Source organism: Lampris incognitus, chromosome 16, assembly GCF_029633865.1.
Source record: "Lampris incognitus isolate fLamInc1 chromosome 16, fLamInc1.hap2, whole genome shotgun sequence".
NCBI lineage: Eukaryota > Metazoa > Chordata > Actinopteri > Lampriformes > Lampridae > Lampris > Lampris incognitus.
The window spans coordinates 10,777,752-10,803,696 of record NC_079226.1 but is presented as its reverse complement, the minus strand read 5'-3'; the positions used below and the strand labels follow the sequence as shown (position 1 = coordinate 10,803,696).

The window sequence follows — 25,945 nt, the reverse complement described above, 5'->3', positions numbered from 1 at the left end:
CTACGGAAGCGCAGTGAACTGCAGCGCGCAGTGAGTCTGCGCAGTGTGCGGATACCCGGATGAAGACGTTTTTTTTGGGGGGGGCGCTGACTTGCTGAAAAAGAGAAGATGTAACTGGGATCTGTTTATTGGCTGTAACACATGTTAAAGAAAAGCGACACACACTTAGACGTCGCCCTAGCTAAGAAGGGAGTAACATTTAGCATTTCTGAAACTCAACACAAGACAGAAATGTGTAAAGTGATAAGCACAGCAGCAGGATTGATTAATAGAATTTGAGGGTTAAAATTAGGAATAAAAGGTTAATAACCACAGCAATTGTCAACAAGTCCATATTCCAGTGGGGGGATTTTGATTGCCCACCGCTGTTAAGCAACACTTGAATAATAATAATAATAATAATAATAATAACAATGATAATACATTTAAATAGAAGGCTTATTAGATAAGATATTCGCAATGTCACCCTTGGTAGTTGTGGGAAAACACAAAGGCTGCTCGGTTTTATATAGACGACGGTTATCTTCCAAACAATCTTCTACCACAGAAACCTGGTAGCATACAAGATAACAGCCCATTTCCTCTCTGAAAGGTTATGCATGATTGATTCAAGATTAAGGAGTCCTGCTATTGTGTCCACGTGGAATAAAGGCCATATTTCCTCATCCCCTTCCTTCCCAGAGGACATCCTTCACTGAGTCAGAGATAGATAGATAGATAGATAGATAGATAGATAGATAGATAGATAGATAGATAGATAGATAGATAGATAGATAGATAGATAGATAGATAGATAGATAGATAGATAGATAGATAGATAGATAGATAGATAGATACAGTTAAGGTCAAACTTATTAGCCCCCAAGGATCTATGGAACATTTCCCTAAAATTCTGCCCAGTGTTTGCATCATTCATAAAACTTTACATAGTAAAACATTCATCAATGTTAAGGCCCCTATTTGGTGCATTTTGGAATGTAAAATAAATCTTCAGGTTTGCTTTATACCAAATGTAGTGAAAATTGAGGTGGTCAAAATTATTAGCCCCCACGTCAATTTTTTTGCTTTCAAACCACTACTGAGCAATCAATCAGCATTGAACTTTACTTAAGGGACTCCAATGAACAGGGCTAGTGGCACTTGAACACTTGATTTAGAGGGACTATTAAATTCTTGGTAAGAAGTAATTCATCATGCCAAAAAGTAAAGAAATCAGAAAGAAGATAGTAGATGCTCATCTTAAGGGGGAAGGCTATACTGCCATTTCCAAGCATTTCACAGTGTCTAGAACAGCTGTATGTTGCGTCATTGCAAAGCACAAAGAGACAAATTCTGTTAGAAACAAACCTGGGCGTGGTCGAAAGTGCAAGATTTCAAAAACTTTGGAGAGGAAAATAGTCAGAGATGTCAACAACAATCCCCAGATCTCTGCCAAGATGATTGTTGCTGAACTGGCCTCTTCCGGACTTGATGTTTCAAGGAAGACTGTTGTGAGGGCTCTTCATCGTGGTGGGCTTCGAGGTCATCGTCCAAGAAAAACTTAATTGCTCACATAGCAGCACATCAAAGCCAGACTGAAGTTTGCCCATGAACATCTGAAACATGGGCATGAGTTTTGGAAGTCTGTCCTTTGCTCTGATCAGACTAAACTTGAGCTGTTTGGGCACATGGATGTTGTTTTTGTTTGGTGAAGGAAGGGCGAGGCCTTCAACCCTAAAAACACAGTTGCCACAGTTAAACATGGTGGTGGGGGCATAATGCTGTGGGGCTGTTTTGCTGCTCCAGGTACAGGGAACCTTGCTCGGGTGCATGGGATCATGAAGAAAGAAGATTATGTTGACATTTTGAAGGATAATGTAAAGAGATCTGCTGCCAGTCTAGCTTTAGGTCACTGGTGGGTCTTCCAGCAAGACAATGACCCGAAGCATACATCTGAGTTGGTCCAAAACTTTTTGAAGGACACCAAAATCGAGGTCCTGGAGTGGCCCTCTCGGAGCCCAGATCTCAATCCTATTGAGAATCTGTGGCGGGAGCTCAAGGTTAATGTCCGTGCTGGAAAACCAGGCAATTTGGATGAGCTGGAACAATTTGCCATGGAAGAATGGACTAAGATCCCTCAAGAGACATGTGCCAACCTAGTGAGGAACCACCATAAGAGGTTGCTGTCAGTTGTGAGGCAGAAAGGTTACACTATTGACTATTAATTGTCAGGGGGCTAATAATTTTGGCCTTGTCATTTCTGTTTTTTCTGGTTTCAGTTCAGCGCATCAGTAAAATATCTTCATCAAGCTTAGTGGAGATTTTGTCTTTGTTCTTTTGGAAGCAATTAAGCTATAAACACTTTTAGTTATGGGTATTTCCATGGAAAAGTTAAGGGCTTTGTTTGATTTCATAAAGGGGGCTAATAATTTTGACCTTAACTGTAGATAGATAGATAGATAGATAGATAGATAGATAGATAGATAGATAGATAGATAGATAGATAGATAGATAGATAGATAACCTCTCTCTCGCTCTCTCGATATATATACATACATATCTATATATCTCCTTTATTATCAAGTAACCTAGTTATGCATATGCATATAATTATACGGCTATATACCACTTGCTTTTACGTTTTTATTGAGTACCCATATTTAACGACCACGTGTCTTAGAATGCTAAGAGGTCAGGGCTTTAAAATGGACCGTTAAAGGTTACGCGCTGGTCTTGACGTCATATTGATACTGAGTGTACGATCAGCTCCACGTGAGTCCCTGCGCCGCACGCTGTCACATGGCCGCGGTACGCGCAACAGCTCGCGCGACGCGCCCCTGCACATGCACGCCTCGTGCACTAGATGGCGAGACGCACCAGCGTTGCCCTGCAGCAGCGGTCTGCGGAACTGGTGCAGCCCGGTGAGACGAGCAGGGCGTCCCGCTATCGTCCACATGTAGCGCTGCAGACAGTGACAGCAGCGTTCCCCTTTTACGAAACCGGAGCAATTTATTTATATTTTCTCTATCGTAGATATTCACGTGCACAGAGAGTTCAGAAAATTAGGAATTAAGCTGTGGGCTTCAAACGGTCTGTAGAGGATGCCACAGGTAATCTGACTTGGTTTCACATGACGTATGCACATTGGCACATTAAGAGAGAGCTAAGTGTAAATATATCAAACCGTAAATATAATGCACATAAAAAGTAAAAACACGAGTGTGAGAGCAGAGGCCGTGTGAGCGGCTGTCAGAGCCAACGCACAGCAGAGCACATATTAAACCCAGCAGCATCAATAATGCAAAAGGTGTTGGGATCCCTAACAAGTCATGTGCGTGAGGGAGGGTCTGTGAAAAGGACCGGGGGCCAGCATCCCCTGCTTGACTCCTAAATCTTGAATCTAGGTCCTCTGGTATCTGGGGCATGAATCCATAATTAGCCAGCAGTGTTATTTCTCAGTCACGTCGCCCTGAGGCAGGCCGGCGGACACGGCCTCCCTGGGTTTTGTTGCTGTTCGGAGCTTCCAGATAACCCTCAAACACCACGTTCTCTGAGCACAAAGGTCTCCGTCATTATCTCATTTATAACAGACCTGCAAAATTCAATATTTCTGTTCTCAGCCTGCCTTACATACATGCTCCTCCAAGGATACTGACAACAGTAACAGCAATAGTAGCAGCAGCAATGGTAATAATACGAGTAGTACAAATGGTAGTAGTAGTAGTGGTATGGGAGTGGTAGTAGGAGTACAGTTGTAGTAGTGGTATGGGAATGGGAGCAGTAGTAAAGATGTAGTAGTGGTAGTAGTAGTAGCAGTACAGTTGTTGTAGTAGTAGTGGTAGTAGTAGCAGTAGTACAGTTGTAGTAGTGGTATGGGAGTGGGAATAGTGGTAGTAGTAAAGATGTTGTAGTGGTAGTAGCGGTACAGTAGTGGTAGTAGTGGTACAGCTGACCTACCTGGCCAGGTAGGTCAGCTAGCTTACATGCAGTCATCAAGCTGTAATGGTGACAGCTGTAACAGTGGTAGTTGTAACAGTGGTAGTATTAGGTAGTATTAGTAGTAATGCAGTCATAAGTGGACAGAGTGAGCAGAATGTGGAGCAGATCCCTGGACGCCATGGCAACGCCAAGCAGATGGACGCGTAAAAATATCTCAGATATCCAACATGTCAGACGACACAGGTGAGACGAGCTGCAACATATGATCTATGAGATCACTTAGATAGATAGATAGATAGATAGATAGATAGATAGATAGATAGATAGATAGATAGATAGATAGATAGATAGATAGATAGATAGATAGATAGATAGATAGATAGATAGATAGATAGATAGATGGACAGATAGATAGATAGCATGACATTATATGTCGTTTGTGACAACAAACCCATATAGATATCAATAAAGAGTGACTTTTTGAATGCATCGTCTCAGTCGCAGTGTTTTTTGTGCACCATACAGTTGTCAGATCTGAAGTCCACAGTGTTTGACTCAACAGCAGCTGATTCACGTTGACCACATGTAGCTCTGTGATAAGGAACTCAGATACCGATGAACAATTTGCACCACAGCTCAAAAGTCGTGAATTCAGGTTTCGGTGAGTCGTCACCAAAAGATTCCCTTTGCTGTGAATGGTGTGTGTGTGTGTGTGTGTGTGTGCAGTCAAAACAAGTGACCACCAGCATTGTTGTGTGGCAATAATAAAGTATAAAGATCTATCTACCTATCCATCCATCCATCCATGCATGTGTATTGGTGTCTCAGGGCACAGAACTGACAAACGGGAGTGGTTTCCTGGAAGCGTCCGGATCCCACACTGCAGGCGTCTGCTTATAAGACATCAGAAAATGGCACCAGTACACTTGGCTCTCCCACACGTGTCCTCCGTCTGAGGCAACCAACAGGAAGTAAGTCCTCCGTGTCCAAATATACCGCGCTCAATAGCACAGTCTCCTCCGGAGGGTGCAGCGGCGAGTTGCAACCTCACACATCTCCTCTAAGAGAGCGTCTGCCAAAAAGCAGGTCGAGCTGATTTCCTCTCTTTTCTCCCGGCCGGGCGAGGCCGGGCTGCTCTGCCCGCAGCGTGCACCCTGGCATAACGAGAGAGGAGATAACACCACACTCGACGATGCAGATCATGAAATGTGGGAACAACATTTGTTTTCCAGATATTCTGGCTGCTTAAGAATGTGGCAGTTTGTCGTGATTTTGCTATTTGGTTTTAGTAGGTCATCCTTCACCGTGTCTAGGGTGTAGAGGAAGTGTGACACTTTTTTTTTCTCCCCCAGCAGCATGACTGTGTGTGTGTGTGTGTGTGTGTGTGTGTGTGTGTGTGTGTGTGTGTGTGTGTGTGTGTGTGTGTGTGTTTGCATCATGCTGGTGGGTTTATTAGCCTGCTGACTGTAAAAGATTATCACACAAATGAGATCAACTGTGTCCACAGAGGTATTTATGAAACACACACAGACACAGACACACACACACACACACTAACCAGGAAATGGGCTGCTGTGACCCGAAACACAAAAAACACAGAAAAAAGGCCCCTCAGCTGGACACACGGTCCGGCAGCATTGTGACGTATCGCTGCTACACAACAGCGGCTCGCTTTCAGACGAATGGTTTCGTCGCGGCTTTTTACCCATGAGCCCTCTCTGTCCCTCAGAACCGCTGTGTTACACAGCACTGTGATTGGCTGTGGCATGTCTCCTCTGGCACCAGGTTCACTTTGATCCCGTCCTTGCGGTCGTCCTCGCTGGACCGGCCCGGTCTGCACTGCATCATGTGCTGGATGAGGAGGAGAGCTGCCTCATCGATATTTACATTGTCCTAGAAAGCGGCGAGGGAAATGGGATATGTGTTAGAGCACAATGTGCCTGTTCAATCAACGCCTGCCGAAAACCACCAGAAGCCATTAGAAGAGCCCTGATGAATCCCATTTGAAGAAACCATCAAACCAGTGTGTTTTTAGTCAATGGTTTTAGTGGTTTCCATCAGAAACCATTAACCTGATGCTGGTGGTTTCCAACAGAGCACAACATGCTGTGGTGGTTTCCATTGGCAGTGTTGGGAGGGTTACTTTTAAAATGTATTCCACTACAGATTACAGAATACATGTCATGAAATGTAATTTGTACCGTATTCCGTCAGATTACTCAATGTGAGTAACGTATTCTAAATACTTTGGATTACTTTAATGTTTTCTCACATTTTGTGTAACAGTGTATGTAGCATTCACACAATACTACTAACTTGAGGAGACTATTCTGTTCCTTCTATTGTATCAACAGGCCGAATGCATTTGAGTCATCTCAAATATATATTAGCAAAGGCTAGAAGAGTATGTAAACACAAAAGATCTATGGTTTTTTATCTGGTTAAAAAAAAAAGAAGAAAGAAGAGAACTTTTCCACGTCCTTTTCTTTATTCCCATAGCTGTTAGAATGAAAAACCTTAGACAAAGATGAAAATATAGCGTACTGTTTTACTGAATTTACTGTTGCACTAACATTTAGGTTTCACTTTCACTGCATTTTGTGTCGCAATCCTCTTAAAATAAGAATGGCACCAAAGAAAAAACATTTAAGTAATCCATTAATTTCAAGAATGTAACTGTATCCTGATTAACATACATTTAAATTGTAACTGTATTTGAATATAGTTACTCATATTTTGTATTCTAAATAAGTAACGCCGTTACATGTATTCCGTTACTCCCCAACGCTGTCCATTGGACAGACCAGTACAGACCGTCACGTAGCATCGCTGTTGTGTCTACATCCAGTACAGCAAACGAGAGCTTCTGTTATCTCGCTGTGGCGCTGCAGAGATATATGTTGATGTTTGGAAACACACCTTTATGGGTATAGCTGCAGCGCTAAAGGAATTCTTCGGTTTCCAGGCTTTTATCTATGTGTCCTACTTGCATAGAGTCAAACCCATTCATGGGTACCTTTGTTATGTCCGTATGCACAGTCTGCTGAACAGTGAGTTTAGCCTAGCTTAGCTCAATTGCTGGATGTCTACCAGGACCGTTAGCAGCTCCTCTCAAAAGAAAGGAAATACACCTTGTTTGAAGCTGATCGTCAATACGTCTTACTCGTTAGCCTCGCATTCACAATTTGTCACAAGTACATGCAAAATCCTAAAAAGTAGATTATAGGTTTTGATCTATTTGTCCATAATATGCACATCTGTCTTTTTCCACCATAGAAGTAGATGGATACGAATAGAACAAAACATGTTCAAAACTTCCGCATTAGAAGATGGATATGTGTATTATGGGAAAATAGTTTAAATTTTGCATGTACTTGTGAAAATTTTGGTTAAGAAAAAAAAATAGTAACGCAATGCTAGCGAGTAAAAAGTATTGACGACCGCCTTCAAAGAAAGTGTACCCTCCCTTTTTTGAGCGGAGCTGCTAGCGATCCCAATAGACATCCAGTAATTGAGCTAAGCTAGGCTAAACTCACCATTCAACCTACCTTCACCAAACTGCACACACACAGGTATATAGTTTGCCTAACTCTATGTAAGTAGGACACATAGTAAAAACCCTGGAAACTGAAATATCCCTTTAAAGTTTGAAGATATACTTCATGTGGTACCTTTTGCAAATTGCAAAAAATGAGTAGATGGTCACCCTGTAGCAGTGGTGGATCTAGAGATTTTTTCCTGGGGTGGCAAAGGGGTGGCAAGACTGTGTCCCAGAGGTGGCAGCTGCCACCCTGTAGATCCGCGCCTGTGAGGGGGAGGGGGATTCTAAATCGGCGACTTCTGTTTGAGATGAGTTTGGTGCGGGTCTCACTGACCTTCACCATGCATGTACATAAAATATACTTTAAAAACACATTATCTGATTTATAAATGGGGTGGCAACAGGGGTGGCAAGACTGTGTCCCAGAGGTGGCAGCTGCCACCCCTTGCCACCCTGTAGATCCGCCCCTGCCCTGTAGACACCGTTTACCTGTTTTCTTTTATAACAAATAACACAGCAGACACACCTTTGCTGAGGTCTCAAACCAGCCGAGGAAGCTGTTCTCTTTACAGAAGTGGTCCAAGGAGGAGCACAGGTTTTGGTCCCACTCTGCCAGGTCACATTTGTTGGCTAGCAGTACAGCAGGGATGGGGCCTCCGCTTTCCAGCCGGATTTTGCTGTCTAGATCCTGCTTCCACGCAGACGCAGCCTCTAAGGTGGACCCTTTAGAGAGGTCAAAGACAACCAAGGCTCCCATGGCCCCCTTGTAAAACACCCTGGACATCTCCTTGAATTGCTCCTGGCCTTGGAGAAAGACGGAATCAGGTTTACTGTAGGTTGTGCTCCACCTATCTTATACTAGAAATATTTTTGCAGGGGTTGGTGTGGGTTGGAATAAAGTGAGAAAATAAACATTGAACCTGCTTTGAATTTCATATAATGACAGAGCATTTCTCCTAACTTATTTAAATGAGATACATTTACGTATATTTATCAAATGCGGTCAGCGATGTGCAGATAAATTCGAGTGTAACCAACTGGCATCATAGAGCGCTACATAGTAATCATATCATAGTAGCGCTATATGAAGAAGTAGTGATAGCGAATTAGCTACATAGTAATCATATCATAGTTGTACTATATGGAGTAGTAGTAGTGCGTTAGCAACATAATAATCATGACATAGTAGCATTATATGTAGCAGTAGTTGTGAATTAGCTACATTGTAATCATGACATAGTAGCATTATATGTAGCAGTAGTAGTGAATTAGCTACATTATAACCATGACATAGTAGCATTATATGTAGTAGTAGTTGTGAATTAGCTACATTATAATCATCACATAGTAGCATTATATGTAGCAGTAGTTGTGAATTAGCTACATTATAATCATCACATAGTAGCATTATATGTAGCAGTAGTTGTGAATTAGCTACATTATAATCATGACATAGTAGCATTATATGTAGCAGTAGTTGTGAATTAGCTATATTATAATCATGACATAGTAGCATTATATGTAGTAGTAGTAGTTGTGAATTAGCTACATTATAATCATGACATAGTAGCATTATATGTAGTAGTAGTTGTGAATTAGCTACATTATAACCATGACATAGTAGCATTATATGTAGCAGTAGTAGTGAATTAGCTACATTATAATCATGACATAGTAGCATTATATGTAGTAGCAGTAGTTGTGAATTAGCTACATTATAATCATGACATAGTAGCATTATATGTAGTAGTAGTTGTGAATTAGCTACATTATAATCATGACATAGTAGCATTATATGTAGCAGTAGGAGAGAATTAGCTACATTATAATCATGACATAGTAGCATTATATGTAGCAGTAGTTGTGAATTAGCTACATTATAATCATGACATAGTAGCAACCCAGCCACTGAGGATGCACAAGCCAGTGCATCGTTAGTGCCGGTCCCAAGCCCGGACAAATGGGGAGGGTTGCATCAGGAAGGGCATCCGGCATAAAATCTTTGCCAAATCAAATATGCGGATCATAAATTACGGATGATCCGCTGTGGCGACCCCTAACGGGAGCAGCCGAAAGTAGTAGTAGATAATCATGACATAGTAGCATTATATGTAGCAGTAGTAGTGAATTAGCTACATTATAATCATGACATAGTAGCATTATATGTAGTAGTAGTAGTTGTGAATTAGCTACATTATAATCATGACATAGTAGCATTATATGTAGTAGTAGTAGTTGTGAATTAGCTACATTATAATCATGACATAGTAGCATTATATGTAGTAGTAGTAGTTGTGAATTAGCTACATTATAATCATGACATAGTAGCATTATATGTAGTAGTAGTAGTTGTGAATTAGCTACATTATAATCATGACATAGTAGCATTATATGTAGTAGTAATAGTACATTTGCCACATAGTACTCATGTCATAGCCAAGAGTACATCATGTAGAGTATATAGAGGCAGTGAATGGGGAAAATCAAACGATAAAGTTTATTACAGTGACACATTCAGTGTATGAGACATGTTGTAATAAGAGTATATAACGTGTAGTATAGGTAGAAGGACACCAGTTGCTGGATGGTAGCAAGAATTTGTTGCGTTAAAAGATTTCCAGACTTTCGGTGAGTGAGCTGAGAATAAAATGACCTCCCTGTTGTTTCTTGTGTCGTCAGGGGACTTTTAAAGACAAATCCTCAAACCAGATGACAAACGTTAGTTTGTCAACGGATACACTAGTAAGACGCCGATCACAGAAAACCTTCAAGAAATAACAGAAGAAGAAACACGGTAGAAAACGAAAAACGCCCCAATTTGGAGGTAAACGACACGACTGCTGGACCAGTGAGTGAGGGAAGTCCGTTTGGTTCTGCACGCTGCGGTTAAATTAAAGCACGAATCAAACGAACTTCACGTCCGCCGCAGCGCCAAAGTGCACTTTGAATGGATACTTCGAACATGTGAATAATCACAATCACAGTTTTGATGCACGACCAGTGGCGCCCCCAAGGGGTGGCCAGGGGTGGCCACGGCCACCCTCTGATACTATCCCTGGCCCCCCTCTGCCCCCCCCCAGCCACGAGTCGCATATGCAGAATATGCTTCTGATTATGCATAATATGCTTCTATCTGACATCTTACATCAGGTGCTGTTCATTTAAATCAATAATGTATATTTTTCTTAACTCTCATCTTGACAGTTTTCCACTAGGCTATACAGTACACGTTACAACAGCAGCATAGAATTCCCGAAATTCAGTCATGGATTTTGGTTTTAGGTGTGCCACCCCAAGATTTTCAGTGGCCACCCCGATGAAACATTTCTGGGGGCGCCACTGTGCACGACACGAACCGTCAGAGACCCCCCCACCCCCACCCACCCGGCCAGCAGGTAGACACCAGCTCCGACTCTTCATCGCTATCAGCCCATACGCAGTGTTTCTCAACCCAGTCCTCAAGGAACCCCCTATCCTGCAGATTTTCATTGTACCCCTGCACAGGTAGCGCTGCTTGTACTTACTCGACCAATCATCTCGCAGCACTTAATCATGCAAGGTGTGCAACGTCTGACAAAATTCATTGCGGATTGGTTGAATAACCCTCACCTGCGATGTCCCAAAGCTGGAGCCTCACCACCGTCCTCGGGTCCCAGTCGACGGTCTTCATGGCGAAGTCGACTCCGACGGACGCCTTGTACGTGCCATTGAAGCGTTTCTTGACATAACGCAGGATAACGCTGCTTTTCCCGACGCCCAGCTCTCCGATGACCAGCACTTTAAACAGCTGGTCCGCGCACACAGCCATGCCCAGGTACCCCCACCCGCGGCCGGCCTCGTGCATCAATGGGCAAATTTGTCCTTACACACCCACGGAGTTGTTTAGCCCTCAAAACTGCCTGACAGGCTGCGACAAAGCATGACGGTTAATTGCAATTCCTTCCTCCTGACATCTGCTGTCTACACCTCTTTGCAACGAGCCATCCGTCCCCCAGGCCTGCACAGACACCCGCGTTAGCCAACGGGTGTCCAGATGCAGGGGTTCTACACCGGTCTGTGAGACAAACCTCAGGGCTAAAGAAATCCCATGGGCGTGTACGCGCAAATCTGCGCATAATAACAATTGATACGCGAGGCCCCCGGACCCTGTGACTCACACCACGTGTCAACAAACGCGGTAAAACGTGTGAAATCGGCCACATCCGGTACGCGTTTTTTTCATGCCAGGGGTACATAAAAATATGAAGAAATAATGCTTTTTCCTTCAAAATAGTCGGTCTATAAGACATTTATCAAAAACGCAATTAGCTCTAATCGTCTTCTTGGTTTTGCGTCGTCTTATCGTAGTGCCGCGTTGATGACGATGTCCAAATTTGGGTTTAGCGCGGGTTACACACGTGGCCCCTGTGCCCAGAGGTGTCAGAAACATGCACACTAAGAGAGACATGCTGGGTTTACTTACACACGTTAGGTCAAGCGGGTCTATGCGACTATGTTGAACAAATCCGAACTCCTTGAGCCCATATTACGGAGTTATTCGCGGAACCACTTGGCATGTCTGTGAATCCAGCTTCTAATTTTTCTTCCAGTGTGCATTTTCAAACGCAGATTCGACAATCTGCAGGCCTGCACGAATCTGGCAGCGTTCACGTTTTACAGGTACAATCACTTCAAAATGAGTGGGTTTTTTTTTCTAAATTGTATTTGTAGATTTTTTCCCCCAAATTTATCTAAAATGAGAAACATTTGTGTGCATCGAGAAAACATTTGTGACCACACTTGTTTATGTTTTTTTGTTACATTTGTAATTACGGACAGTCTGATTCGGTCCATGTTGTTGCTGTCTTTTAAACCACAGGTTTGGATTTAAGAAGGACAAAAAGTCTCCTAACCTTCACCCCCCCCCCACCTATGATAAAAGACAGAACACAAAGGCATGAAAATATTTAATTTACTTCAATCACACGGGTATCTTTCAAGAGATCTACAGCTAGTATTGGTTTAAACTGACAAAGACTGGTTTTATATAGTTCAGCTTGCCGTCCGTCAAGCCGCGCATCCGGGGCGTTGCTATGGTAACAGCGGCGCTTCCATCCGCTGGACAAGGCGGTCCAACTTGGCCGCAGTCGTGACAGGAGAAGCGGAACTAGTCGGTGTTGCCGTAGTGCGTCTATAAACATCGCCTGCATACAAATATGATTCACAACCTTTACATTCACAAAACATATGGGCATTTTATAACCTACTTATTTACACAGTAAGGAATACGGATGAGTTCTTAGAAAAGGTAAAAACTTGGATCTAGTTGAGGCTAACTTGCATTTCAAGACTTTACAAATGGAATAAATGTGTAAACCAAACCAAAGAAAGTCTCGTTGTCATGAAAAAGGTGGCACTTGAACATTTCCTCGGCTACATTCCTGATTCAGTGCTCTTCACACTACCAAAATTCAAAAATTCAATTTTTTTTTGTTGCTTGTTTTTTTGTTGCTTGTTTCATTATAACGCATTTTTTTAAAGTCCCCGAAAGAGGAACATTCTCATTCAGGACCTGGATAAAAACACACCGTGGATTCAGTCCCTTTCTCCTTACAAAGCATATCAAACACAATGTGTAACAAAACAACACATTTCTCTATTTAAATATTGCAGACAGGGTGGATTGTTTGGCACTGCACACACGCACCATTCAGTATTAAGGTGGCTGGACTGAAATCTACAAGCCAGCCGCTTGTTTTCTTATTGACTCGTATGCTGCTTTTAAGACTTCAGCTCATACGTGGAAATACACAGACAATACTAAACTGTCCAATAAGCACAAAGTCCAGAATAAGTTTAAAATCTTAAGCTAGAACATAAATATCTGTTCGTTACAGGCATGTTTCATTACTATTGAAAATACTTATAACAGAAATGTGAAAATACTCCGTGGAAAAGCTCTCCACCACGTTCCCCTGAAGAGGCTATGCGGCGCTTCTACCGGCTGCTCAGCGCTGCGCTTTACTATTCACGACAGTGTCGTGAATCTGAATAGTATTCACGACGAGGGGAACCCTCTGGTCTGGATCGTCAATGTATTCAGTGAATACCCAAGAAAGAATATTTAAAGGATTTTTGTACTCCTTATAAGTATCTTTTGATTATTTTTATTCACTGAAATAATAGTAATAATTTCTAGATCGTCGTTATAAACTTGGACTAATACGTCTTGGCAAACAGAGGGTTAACATAATGGACGGCAAATGGACCAATCACAATTTTTCTTCCGAGTATCTGGGTGAATCAGGGGCTCCCTCGTGCCCGGACCTTCCGCAGCTAACCGAAAGCCTGCGTACGTGGGCATGAATTTGATTTTGACAGCTGTCTTAGCCAATCGTATTTTGTTGCGATGTGGGCGGGGACAATATCCCGACATCTTCCGGGATATTTAATCGGGTCACTTTACTGTGATTGCTGCGGTTTGCTGAGGGCTGTGAGTTGCGTGTCACATATTGTCGGTGGGGGGGGTGGGGTGTCAGTGACAAAGACAGTTCAGCCAGCCTGGGGCTCGTTTTCAAATAGTGCTGCGCGACTTGGTGGGGGAAAGTTGCAATTATTGGGGACAATACTGCGATATAATACACACATTTGTACACATACAAATGACACAAATTTGTCGTGGTGCCGCGACTTCTACTTTGCATGTGTAACCGGTTATTTTCTTGCCCGGTGCGGGATTCGATACGGGGTGTAACTGCACCACAAGGCGACGTCGCTAGCCGCTCGGCTAAAGGGTGAGACCCGTTAGCTAGGGGCTAACGTGTCTTGCTAGTAGTTTACACGTGTTTTACACAGTTACCCCTTTCTGCTCAATGTCGCTGAGCTTGAATCCAAAATATCGCCATATAACAGAGGTCGCCTTTTTTTTGCCACCAGCTCATCGGCGTCCATTTCCCCCCCCCCCGCACGCGACACACCGGGTAGCCACGTGACCGTAGACCGCACACGCTTTGCGCTGCCTCGGCAGGAGACTGATTGGTCGCCTCTTAATTAGGGGCGTGGATATGCAGACTGCACACAGGCACGCGCACATTTAAAAAAAAAATTTTTTTAAATACCAGCCTTTTGCGGGTGTATAATTGCCATGGCTGACATCGCGATTACGATTAGTTTAATCGCGCAGCACCATTTTGAAACGACGCATTCTGCGGAATGGCGCCGCCACTCGTCGTCTGCTCTCCTTCACTGCCACTGAGCAGCAACTCCCGTTTCAGGACAGCCGAGGGGGGCGGGCCACATAGCCCCTTCACAGTCCGCATAGCCCCTTCACAGTCCAGTCTTACCGAGAAAGCGTTCGTATACAACTGATTTGCAGGTCCCCATGCGTCGATGGCCAACGTATGGATAGATGAGGACGTAGTTGAGGCCACCCAGAGATCGCCTTTCAACCTCGTCTAACACCTCCCAGGACTTCACCCTGACCTTACCGACACCTAAATTTATCCATTTCTAATTCACTATCTGCATATACAAACTCTTAAGTTTACACCTAAACTTAATCATCTCTAATCTAATAATTAAAGGAGATGATTGGATGTCGTTGGACAACGTCCTCATTTAGCCACACACTGAGATGCCTCTTCTTCACGTGACAGAAGGTGGTGTGCACGTTGACAGGCCTCATGTATATGTCAGTGTATATGTGTATTCAGTGATCCGTCACTGTGATGGACCAGGTTGCAGAAATTCCACCGTAGTCTTGTTTTTACTCGTCACATCTGTTTCCATGTTTACAAATATTGTACTTTGCATTGCATTTGCATGTGTGTGGATTAGAATTATTTATACCAACAATACAAAAGTTATAGAAAGGTTACAAAAATGGCAATTTGTTCATTCTGGAACCTCACATGTTCACAACAACAATATTGACAAAGCTTTAAAAGGATGTAATCCATATTTTTTTTCTGAATTATTTTCATAGTAGTAGCCTTTCGCTACATTAGCGGTCTGTATTTGCTGTCTACATACTATTTTTCATTGATGCCAGCAGGGCCTGCCCGTCCCGCCCAGTATTCAAGCGTAACGACAGCCGCACAGGAAACGTGTCGAGTCTGCCACAAAAGGAAATGTAGAAGAAGAAGCGATGGGCGATGAACTACAGAGCTAAACATTATCCAACTTTTACCCAGGTTGAATTACATGTTTTATGTGGATTCATGTGTTGCTCAATATTACCACGTCGGATGACACGTTGATCAGTCTTGTTTCACTACAATAAGCGCGCTACCTCCGGATCACCTTGCAGGTTTAATACCGAAATCTGCAACCTTCGAAAACCGTGACCTGGCTTTTAAAAGTCAGCAAATGAAGGAATATTCTGGTAATGTAACCCTTGCATCATGTACTGGGAACTGCAAGTAAGTTGTATTAAAATGTTTCCTCTGCGAGACTGGGTCGCCTCTTTAATATACCTACCCTCTTCACTTCCGAACACTTAGAAAGAGATAATATACGACAACGCAGTTTACAATCATCTACATCGTATTGCACAGCTCTTACTTCCTACTGAGCATCCCTCATCACAGCGTTGAGGAGCTTTGCTTGTAGTCTCTGAGGATGACAGAGGCATATGTAACGCTTGGAGGTGTGCACAGAATGGACTCGGACATGGGTGAGTTTGGGAAGGGGCTCACCGGCGGGCCCAAGCAATCACGGAATGGGGAAGGGGGGGGCATCAGAGCCAGCGGCTCATCCATGGCCAGTTTGACCTGGATCAGCTCGTCCTCCTCATGAATCTGGGCATTGTCGTACATGTACCCATGAAGGAGGCCGAACTGCTCATTTTCTATCTCCTCTTCCTCCTCCTCTCCCAAAGGGGAGCGGGACTCCTCATTGAAAGGGTGAAGCTGAAGGGGAAGGACCGGATGTGGCTGAACGGGGTGCACCTGGTGGTACACAGGTAGGACGGCGCCACTAGCCTCCGGTATGATAACCAGATCATCCATGCCAGGGAGGGTGGCGCTAAATTTGCCCACATCAAATTCCTCCTCCCGCAGACTGTCCATGGTGAGATGTTGGGGGATAATACTGTTTGGCTGTGGGGACTCGGGGGCATATAGCTCGGCCACCACACCCGCTTCTTTCACCGGCCCGGCCGCGGGCATCTGCCCATGGGCCATCATGGGGGACGTGACAGGAGGGTTGTATCTGCTGATGTCGCTCTCGTCCTCCTCAGCCACATTGTACAAAGTCTTGGTGCTGAGGTCGGAGAACTCCAGGGCAGTGCTATGGTAGGTGTTAGTTAAGGGTTTGATGACAGCCATCTGATTGGAGCCTGCCTCCTGTCTCTTGACGTGCACTGACAGTCTGTGCCACATGTGATCCCCTTTTGGAGGATGTCTTGCACCACCTGGTTCAGACCATGATACAGACTTTCCATTAGAACTATGAACAGAATAAAGACGGACGTTATTTCACAGGAACCCAGAAAAGTGGAGACAGCAAACAGCATTTCTGGTTCGTGTAAAAACACATCATGAATTCATTCATGTGACATTATTGTCAAATTTGAAATCTAGGGTTTTAGGTGTAGAGTGCTGCTCAATCATGTGCCGTGGAGAGCCATGTGTATGCAGGTTTTCATAAAAACCCCAACAGCGATGCACTGATTGACCTTAGACCAGAATTTGACATTTATAAGCCTCAATAAAAAAAAATGTGGGGTTGGTTGATCCATTGACCCCTTGGCCAGTCACATCAATTTGTGGCACCACAAAGTTGTGGCGCAAATATTTTTTTTAGTGTGCCAAGACAAAGAGTAAAGATGTCGGCTCTTTTATTTATTTCACAAGTAGGGACAGCAAGTGGTTTATCAGCTCTGCCTGGCATGTGATCGATGGGTTGTCATGAATGAAGGAATGAACGTGTCTCTTTTCGAAGCAAATTAGTTTAGCTTTGCTTGATCAGAAAGCTGGACGATCTCATAAAGTTCACGATGAAACTTAGAAAAGCGTAATCCATGCACGTCCAAAAGTCTTTTAGCGGGTGTTGGATTAGTATTATGGCACAATGAAATGGGAAAAAATAATCTATATGCCCCGGATTTATGATTTATTCAACATTTCCATCACACACGATCTTAATTATATTAATCAGTGTGCATGTAATTTTTCTTCATATCGTATTTTTCACAATTCGTGCAAAAAAAACTTGCACTGCAGAAGTTAGAAAGAGTCCTCCCCATGACACGTGAATGAGCACTGCAAACTCCCAACACACCGATTTATTTATCAACGAAATATATATATATACGTAACTTAAATATTCTGTGTCATCCTACTTGTCCTTCCTTAGCACACGGGGATGCTCGTTTTAATTAAATCAACGGAGGAAAGCTTGAAACGTCTGCGCCTGCTGAGCGCTGACCTATATCCGTCTCGGCCTACAACAGGTGTTCCTATAAGAGTGAATTACCGTAACACAACAGGTGGTCCTATGAGAGCGAATCACAGTAATGCAAAACCAGCATCCCCGAGGTGTCTGAGGAACAGGGCTCATTTATCTCAAATACCCCCCCCCCCGGGACATACCTTCCATTTCCCGTGGTCTTCTTCCTCTTGAACATGTTGAGCAGGCTATTGCTCCGGTAAGCCATCTTGCCGTCGCCCACATGCATGCGCACCACGTCCGAGGTGGTGAACGCGCTGCGTACGTTCCTCTCGGGCTTGGCGATGATGATGTACATCTTGGGTGTGAACATGCAGCCCAGGGCCACTGTCACGCTGAGGCTCACGGAGAAGGAGGTGGTGATGATCTTGTAGTTGCTGCCGAAGTAGATGGGGACAAAGGCCAGCCAGATGATGCAGGTGGTGTACATGGTGAAGGCGATGTACTTGGCCTCGTTGAAGTTAGCGGGCACGTTGCGCGTCTTAAAGGCGTAGTATGTGCAGCTCATGATGAGGAGGCCGTTGTAGCCCAAAGGAGCCACCATGCCCACGTTACTAGTGTTGCATATCAGGAAGACTTCCCTGATGCTGGGGTAGGATTTGATGGGCTCAGGAGGCTCCATGATGATGAGGGTCACCTCCAGGGTCAGCTGGACGCTGATCAGGATGAAGGCGATGACCACTTGGGCCCAGGCGCTCATGAACCTCGGCTTCCTGGTGCAGATCTTCTTCTTGCTGCCTGCTAGGATGCGGGCGATGCGGTTGGTCTTGGTAACCAGGGCGGAGTAGCACATGGCGGCGGAGAGTCCAACCAGGAGCCGCTGGAGGTAGCAGGAGGCAACAGTGGGGCGGGCGATGAGGGTGAAAGGGCAGAGGTACCCGAGGAAGATGCCGGCCAGGATGATGTAGCAGAGCTCCCGGCTGGAGGACTTGACCACAGGTGTGTCGCGGTACAAGACAAAGATGAAGGTGACAAACGACGTCACCAGGATTCCCAGGCAGGAGAAGACCACCTGGACGATGGATTCTGGATTGCTCCATTCCAGATACCGAAGAGGGATGGGCTCACAGCCTGCAGAACAAAAAGAGAGACAAAACATAACTCGTGAACTCCCCACTGATGTCAGGACAGTGGAGTCGAACTACTACCCTGTTACTTGTTCTTAGCACTTATTGTGTTCACTAATTAAAAAAAAATCTTTCTTGCACTTTTACTTTAGCACTGGTTTTGCTCTTAGGTGCTTGTTTAGATGCACTTATGACCCCTGATTACTAGTAGTTCTCCTGATTTCCTACGTTAAATGCACTTATTGTAAGTCGCTTTGGATAGAAGCGTCAGCTAAATGACTGCAATGTAATGTAATGAAATGAAAGTTACACATTTTCAATATCAGCTCGATTCTCAGTTATGATCTAGAGGTTTGTCGAGTCTGAAAAGATTTCTGTATGAAAACAAAATGGAATAAACAAAACAAAAAAAAAAGTGAAAAATTTGAGATTAATTAAAAACAGCACATCGGTACTTTGGACCAATGGCTGCAGTTTAAAAACACACTCAATCCCAAAGTAGGTTTTCAGCTCAACTATAAATAAACCCCCATTTCTAGTCAGCGAGGCCATGCTGGGCTGCGGAGAGGAGCCAAAGAAAGGAAATGGGGGGGGGGGGGTTGCAGCAGAACAAAACTAATGATCTTCTTTGGCGGTTTTCCAAGCAGAAAAGATACGTTCATGTCAAGAGCATTTGAACAAATGGCTTATCTAAATGGTTTTCAATTGTCCCGTGCTCATTTATTCATTGTCTTTGCCCACTTAACAGTGTGCAGAATCACTTGGTATTTTCACATTTTGATCAACTTGATATGACTGCATATCAGTCCTGTCACAGTAGTACTGTCTGCAGGTTTCTTGCCCTCGAATTCAGTTATTTTTTAACACCTTTTCATTCCATTTCAAATGAAATTTAATCCCAAATCTGCAGTAAAGATATACAAAAAAACAATGCCCTTTGAAATAATCCCAAACCTGAGTAAACAGGGAAAATTACACTCCTTATTTATTCAACTATGGAGGGAAAATAAGGATACTCTTGATTTTATTACTGAATAAAACACCACCATCTCTCCTGTTTTAACGCCTGCCGCCCTTTTCCGCAAGGGTTTCGAAACTATTACACAAGTGATTCAGTCACATCCTAATTCAAATCAGGCATTTTTTTAAATTGATATCATGAGCTTAAATATTTAAGACTTTGTAAAATTGTATTTAAGACGTTTTAAAACGTATTGAGGCCTTTTACTGGTATAACTGAATTTAAGACAAAATAAGACTTTTTAAGGACCCTGCATTCAGAGGATAAACAACCTCAAAAAACAATCAGGCCATCCTGCTGCTCCCAAATGTAATGTGACATGAGACATTTTACTTTTCACAGAAAAATGTGTGGCTCCAGATTTTCAGCAGTATTTTACCCAAACTGTGGCAAGAAAAAAAAGTAAAAGACAATGCAGAACAATATTTGTGACAGCCCCGTGTTCAGGATGCTCTGCATTTTCATCCTGGTGTGAAGGTGTGGGACGGGAGGAGACGCCGGCTGAGAAAGTGTTGGTGTCTTTCAGGAGGCCTCTGAAAGTGTCAGTGTCTTTCAGGAGGCATTCTGAAAGTGGGCCAGAGGAGCACGCAGGGAAGCAGGCCGCTGTCGCAGACGTGGTGAACATGATGAATGGTACCCAGGTGTCATGGGAAGGCTTTGGAAAGTAGGACGGAACAGGTTTGTGAAATAGCTTCACGGCAGGACAAACTGTACAGAACAGGAGGGACGAGCGGGTCAAGTCTTTGAGGAACTTAACTTTCTTCATTGGCTTAAGTATGGCTAGACACCCTCCGCTTCTCTCGGAGATCAAGGAGCCAAAATCCGATTCTTGTCAATCCAGACTTTTAGAAAAGTAGTATGTGCTTACTCAGTTGAATACATGTATTTACTTTATATGAATTTGCCTTATAAAAGGTACAATCCTTGATTTAAAATGAAAACAAAAGGGTCGTCGTGCTACCAAACTACAAACCATAGCACAGGAAGCAGCTGTCACTCCCAGACTGATTGATAGGTCTCTTAATACAAGGACTAACAGTAACAACTACTAAATCTGAGTTCCTAATGTTTTCTGATGCTGTAAAAGGTTCATTCACATTATTAATGGTTGATTGGATTGAAGTAAAACGGACTCATATTTTCTATTATCATCTGGTGAGAAAGACACAAAATGCTTTATTTTAATTTACAACTCAAACTCTTCAATTAGGTATGTAAATATATCTCAAAAATAAATCACAGATTGAGTCTTTAATTAATGGCTCTGTGCAAGTTTTGACAGATGTTGTTTCTGCCATGGAAAACATACCTTAGGATGTCAGTTCCACCATGGAAGACAGCGCTTAAGACATCGTTTCCACCATGGAAAACATAGCTTAGGGCGGTGTTTCCACCATGGAAAACATAGCTTATGACATCGTTTCTGACATGGAAAACATAGCCGAGGACGTCATTTCCACCATGGAAAACATAGCTTAGGACATTGTTTCTGCCATGGAAAACATAGCTTAGGATGTCTTTTCCACCATTGAAAACATAGCTCAGCTGTGAGGATCAGGATGTGTTTTTGAACGGCGTCTTTAAATGAGAGGGGAAATTAAAAGCTCAAGCTAAGCTATTCTGTAGTTTTTCTTGATGTCACGATACCTACGTCACTTGAACAACGGCAGGTGTTTTTCATATGCTAGTCTTGTTGTGGATACATAGATAGGTCAAAAATCTAAGAAGTTTCCGTAAACAGAAGCGATGAAACACTCAGCAGTAAAGGGAGCGATGACAATGACAATAACAGCAGCCATAAACGAACAAAACAGAGGTTTCTGTACCTTCCAGCTCAACGTCCGGCCACCAGCCCAGCTCGCAGGCCTTGCAGGTGAACTCATCTTGGACGACCTCGTTGTCCTTACAGGCTGTACAGATCCAGCAGCAGCTCACTTCCCCCTTCCTGATCACCTGGACGATCACCAAACAGGATGCAGAGACAGAAACTCAGAATACTACAAACAACAATTCCCAGCAGCCGTGTCTGAATACCAGTACAGTCAATCATGACATTGAGAACTAAAACCACCTTCTGGATCTAAGGTTTAGGAATTAGGATAGTGAAGGATGATGGCAAGGCAAGACAAAGAGGACAAACATCTGTCTGTCTGTCTGTCCGTCAGTGATCGAGTACAATTATCACAAAGTAAAATTCTAAATGATGTACCCTTGTGAGAAAACTGCTGCAGGTTTGAGTAAATTAAAGTACGAGGAGAGAAAACGAAACTTCATTTGGCTCAGCCAGCTTAACTCAGATCAGGCTGCCAGCAATGTCCTGAGTTCAAACCTGGCCCAGATTCTCTCTTTGCATGACATCCTGTCTCTTTCCATCCCACCCAGCCATGCTCTCTTCACTGATCTCTCCAATACTGCCAAAACTGCCAAAAAATTATCTTCAAATAAAAAAGAAAGCTAATTCTTTTCATTTTCATGCCAACTACACAGCTCAGTAATGCTCAAATGTTCAGTGATAAGATGTATTACCTAGATGGATGTTGAACAGGCTATATAAACTATATATTTGTCATTTACATATATATGTTTCTACATAAATTGCAGCTTACCTTGATCTCGCCCTTGGAGCAGGGCTCACTGCAGACAGAGCGCACCATCTCACTGAGGTTCATCTGTATCAGGTCGTCATCGATGCTAAGGACGCCCTCGTGCCATGAGCCGATGTTGATGTAGTCAAAGACCCCTGGCTCAATATACTTCAGGTTCATGATCTCATACCTGGTTTTCAACAGAAAGCAACAATTACATTCACAATAACCTACAAACGAAAGTTGTGAATCACGTCTTAAAAGGTGCCACATTTAATATGTCTGTTTTCTTGAGGCATAACGTGAATAAAAAACATCATCAAGGGTTGCTGAATGGTTATGCCTGAAACAAAGAAAATGACTTACACCCCCCTCCCACTCCCCAAATTTCTACTTTCAAAGACTGAGCCGGGCTGCCCCCCCAAAACTTGACACACTCTGGGCATTAAAAAATGACAGATGACGGCAAACAAGAGCTATTGCCACTATCTTTCTATTTAATTTTTTTTTGTTTTGTCTCATAATTTGCTCTTGTTATTCACATGGCTGAACAATGGAGGAAAAGATTTAATGAATTAGACTTATATAAAGCAACTTTCATTACATAAAAACAAATTTACGGACAACTATTAAGACTCATTCAGAATGTCTCCAGTTGTAGTGAGTGTGGCCTTATCTTTTATATAACCATGTCAGAATCAGAACCAGATTTATTGCCAAGTACAAGAACATATAAGGAATTTGTCTTGGTATGTTGGCGCAAGAGGGAAAAATTAACAGTAAATAGTAAAGATAAACGTTGAAAACAATAGTAAGTAAAATATACAAGATAAAATAAATAAAAATGAACATAAGGTGCAATCAACACCGGCTCAGAGTTGAACATGAGACAACATGGCAGCCCCCGATTCCCAGCACTGGGGGGCAGGAGCTGTATTTGCAAAAACTTAAATTAGAATTTTAAGAAGTTGTTTACAGAATAAGAGTTTTTTTACAGAGTAGTGCAGGTTTTATGCAGGGTGTCCATATACAGAGAGCAGAGTAGGGAAGATAAAAGGGGGAGGGGGGCTGGGTGGGCAGCAATGTCAGGATCTGTGGGTGTCTGGGGTCTTGTTAGAAAGGCATACTGCTGCAGGGAAGAAGCTGTTCTTGTGGCGTGAAGTTCAGTTTGTTTTTTTTAAATAGATTTTAGCCTCTTGCCAGAGGGGAGTGTTTGAAAAACCATGGTCTGGGTAGGAAGGTCAGCCATGAACTTTCCTGCATGCCTCAGTGTCCTGGAGGTGTACAGGTCATGGAGGGATGGCAGGTTGCAGCCAATCACCCTATCAGCAGAGCAAATGATATGCTGCAGTCTGCCCTTGTCTTTGGCAATGGCAGCAGCGTACCGGGTAGTGATGGAAGAGGTGAGGATGGACTCAATGATGGCAGTGTAAAACTGCATGATTATTGGCTTTGCCAGGTTGAACTTTTTCAGTTCGACAGGAAGTACATCCTCTGTTGTGCCTTCTTGGTGAGGGAAATGATGTTCAGTTCCCACTTGAGTTCCTGGGTGACGATGGCACCCAGGAAGCGGAAGGATTCCACAGTGTCGACTGGGGAGCCACTGATGGGGGCAGGTGGGGCTGGGTACTTTCTGAAGTCCACAACCATCTCAACTTTCTTGAGAATGTTGAGTTCCAAGTATTTTGGCCGCACCCAGACACCAGATGGTCAATGTCCCACCTGTAGGTGGACTCATTCCCATCAGAGATGAGTCCAATAAGGGTGGCATCATCAGCAAACTTCAGGAGCTTGACTGACTGGTGACTGGAGGTGCAGCTGTTCATATACAGGGAGAAGAGTAGAGGAGAGAGGACACAGCCTTGAGGGGAACCGGTGTTGATGGTCTGGGAGTCAGAGACACGTTTCCTCAGCTTCATCTTCTGCTTCCTGTCAGATCGGAAGTCGGTGATCCACCTGCAGGTGGAGATAGGCATGCGCAGCTGGGAGAGCTTGTCCTGCATGATGGTGTTGAAGGCGGAGCTGAAATCCACAAACAGGATCCTGGTGTAGATTCCTGCAGAGTCCAGGTGCTGGAGGACGAAGTGGAGCACCATGTTTACTGCATCATCCACAGACCTGTTGGCTCTGTAGGTGAACTGTAGAGTCCAGGTGTGGGTCAGTGATAGTTTTAACGTGGGACAGAACAAGGTGCTCAAAGGACTTCCTTACTGCAGAGGTCAGGGTGACAGGTCTGTAGTCATCTAGTCCTGTGGTCCTTGGTTTTTTGGGGATGGGGTTGATGGTAGAGGTCTTGAAGCAGGCTAGTACCTGGCATGAATCCAATGAGGTGTTAAAAAATGTCTGTGAACACCGGAGACAGCTGCTTCACGGTGTGCTTCAGGGTGGAATAAGAGACAGAGTCTGGTCCAGCAGCTCTGTGGGGGCTCTGTCTCTTGAATAGTCTGTTAACGTCCCCCTTCAGGATAGAGAGAGTCATCCTTGTGGTAGGGGAGGAGGGTGCCTCTAAGGTGGGCAGTCATGGAGAGGCCCAGGCTCCTGCTGAGACTGGGGAGGAGGAGCTGGTGGGTCAGGAGCTGGTGGATTGAGTTAGGACTGTTCCATTATCTTTCAAATTGGCAATAGAACTCATTCAGATTGTTGGCCAGCCACAAATCAGTTGTGGAGTGGGGGGGCTTTTGGTTTGTAGCTGGTGCTGTCTGAGGCCCTTCCAGACAGAGGCTGAAATATTTTCTGAGAACTACTGTTGAAGTCTCAGAGTACAGTCATCTAGCATCCCTAACCACCTTGCAAAACCCGTATTTAGACTCTTTAAACTGGACCTGGTCCCCATATCAATACATCTACAGAACTTCTTGACATTTTTAGAGGCATACTAACAGCCATGTCTCTAATACTGCTAAGGACCTGTGTTGTATCCCAATACCTCCTTTTTTTTGGGGGATTTATCCCCATTTTTCTCCCCAATTGTACTTGGTCAATTACCTCACTCTTCCGAGCCGCCCCGGTTGCTGCTCTACCCCCTCTGCCGATCCGGGGAGGGCTGCAGACTACCACATGTCTCGTCCGATACATGTGGCGTTGCCAGCCGCTTCTCCTCACCTGACAGTGAGGAGTTTCACCAAGGGGACGTAGTGCATGGGAGGATCAGGCCATTCCCCCCAGTCCCCCAAACAGGTGCCCCGTCTGACCAGAGGAGGCACTGGTGAAACGACCAGGACACATACCCACATCCGACTTCCCACCCGCAGACACGGCCAATTGTGTCTGTAGGGACGCCCGACCAAGCCGGAGGTAATGCAGGGATTCGAAGCGGTGATCCCCGTGTTGGTAGGCAACGGAATAGACCACTACCCCGACGCCCCCCCCCATACCTCTCTTAACT

At 44.0% G+C, this 25,945-nt stretch overlaps 2 protein-coding genes across 2 annotated transcripts in view; both read right to left on the bottom strand.

Annotated features, from left to right (window-relative positions):
• Positions 1–4,919: 4,919 nt before the first annotated feature.
• On the bottom strand, positions 4,920–11,267 carry rab32b (RAB32b, member RAS oncogene family). Its single transcript, XM_056296331.1, has 4 exons — positions 11,069–11,267; positions 7,986–8,263; positions 5,662–5,811; positions 4,920–5,072 (listed from the first exon to the last, which is right to left on the bottom strand). The coding sequence occupies exons 1-4, from the start codon at positions 11,265–11,267 to the stop codon at positions 4,920–4,922; spliced, it is 780 nt and encodes a 259-aa protein (XP_056152306.1).
• A 4,753-nt stretch (positions 11,268–16,020) lies between these two features.
• Positions 16,021–25,945, bottom strand: part of grm1b (glutamate receptor, metabotropic 1b) — a 34,755-nt gene continuing 24,830 nt past the window's right edge. The window contains exons 5-8 of the mRNA XM_056295832.1: positions 22,582–22,750; positions 21,802–21,928; positions 18,031–18,958; positions 16,021–16,885 (exon numbers count right to left, since the gene is read on the bottom strand). Of these exons, the coding sequence (XP_056151807.1) occupies positions 16,021–16,885; positions 18,031–18,958; positions 21,802–21,928; positions 22,582–22,750 (2,089 nt within the window). The remainder of the gene's footprint in view (positions 16,886–18,030; positions 18,959–21,801; positions 21,929–22,581; positions 22,751–25,945) is intronic.

Coding starts and splice junctions, on each gene's coding strand:
- rab32b (XM_056296331.1), bottom strand. CDS start 11,267: ATGGCTGTGTGCGCGGACCAGCTGTTTAAAGTGCTGGTCATCGGAGAG. Junction 8,264..11,068: donor CCAGCTTTGGGACATCGCAG/GTGAGGGTTATT, acceptor TCTTTCTCCAAG/GCCAGGAGCAATTCAAGGAG. Junction 5,812..7,985: donor GGTTTGAGACCTCAGCAAAG/GTGTGTCTGCTG, acceptor GCCGCTTTCTAG/GACAATGTAAATATCGATGA.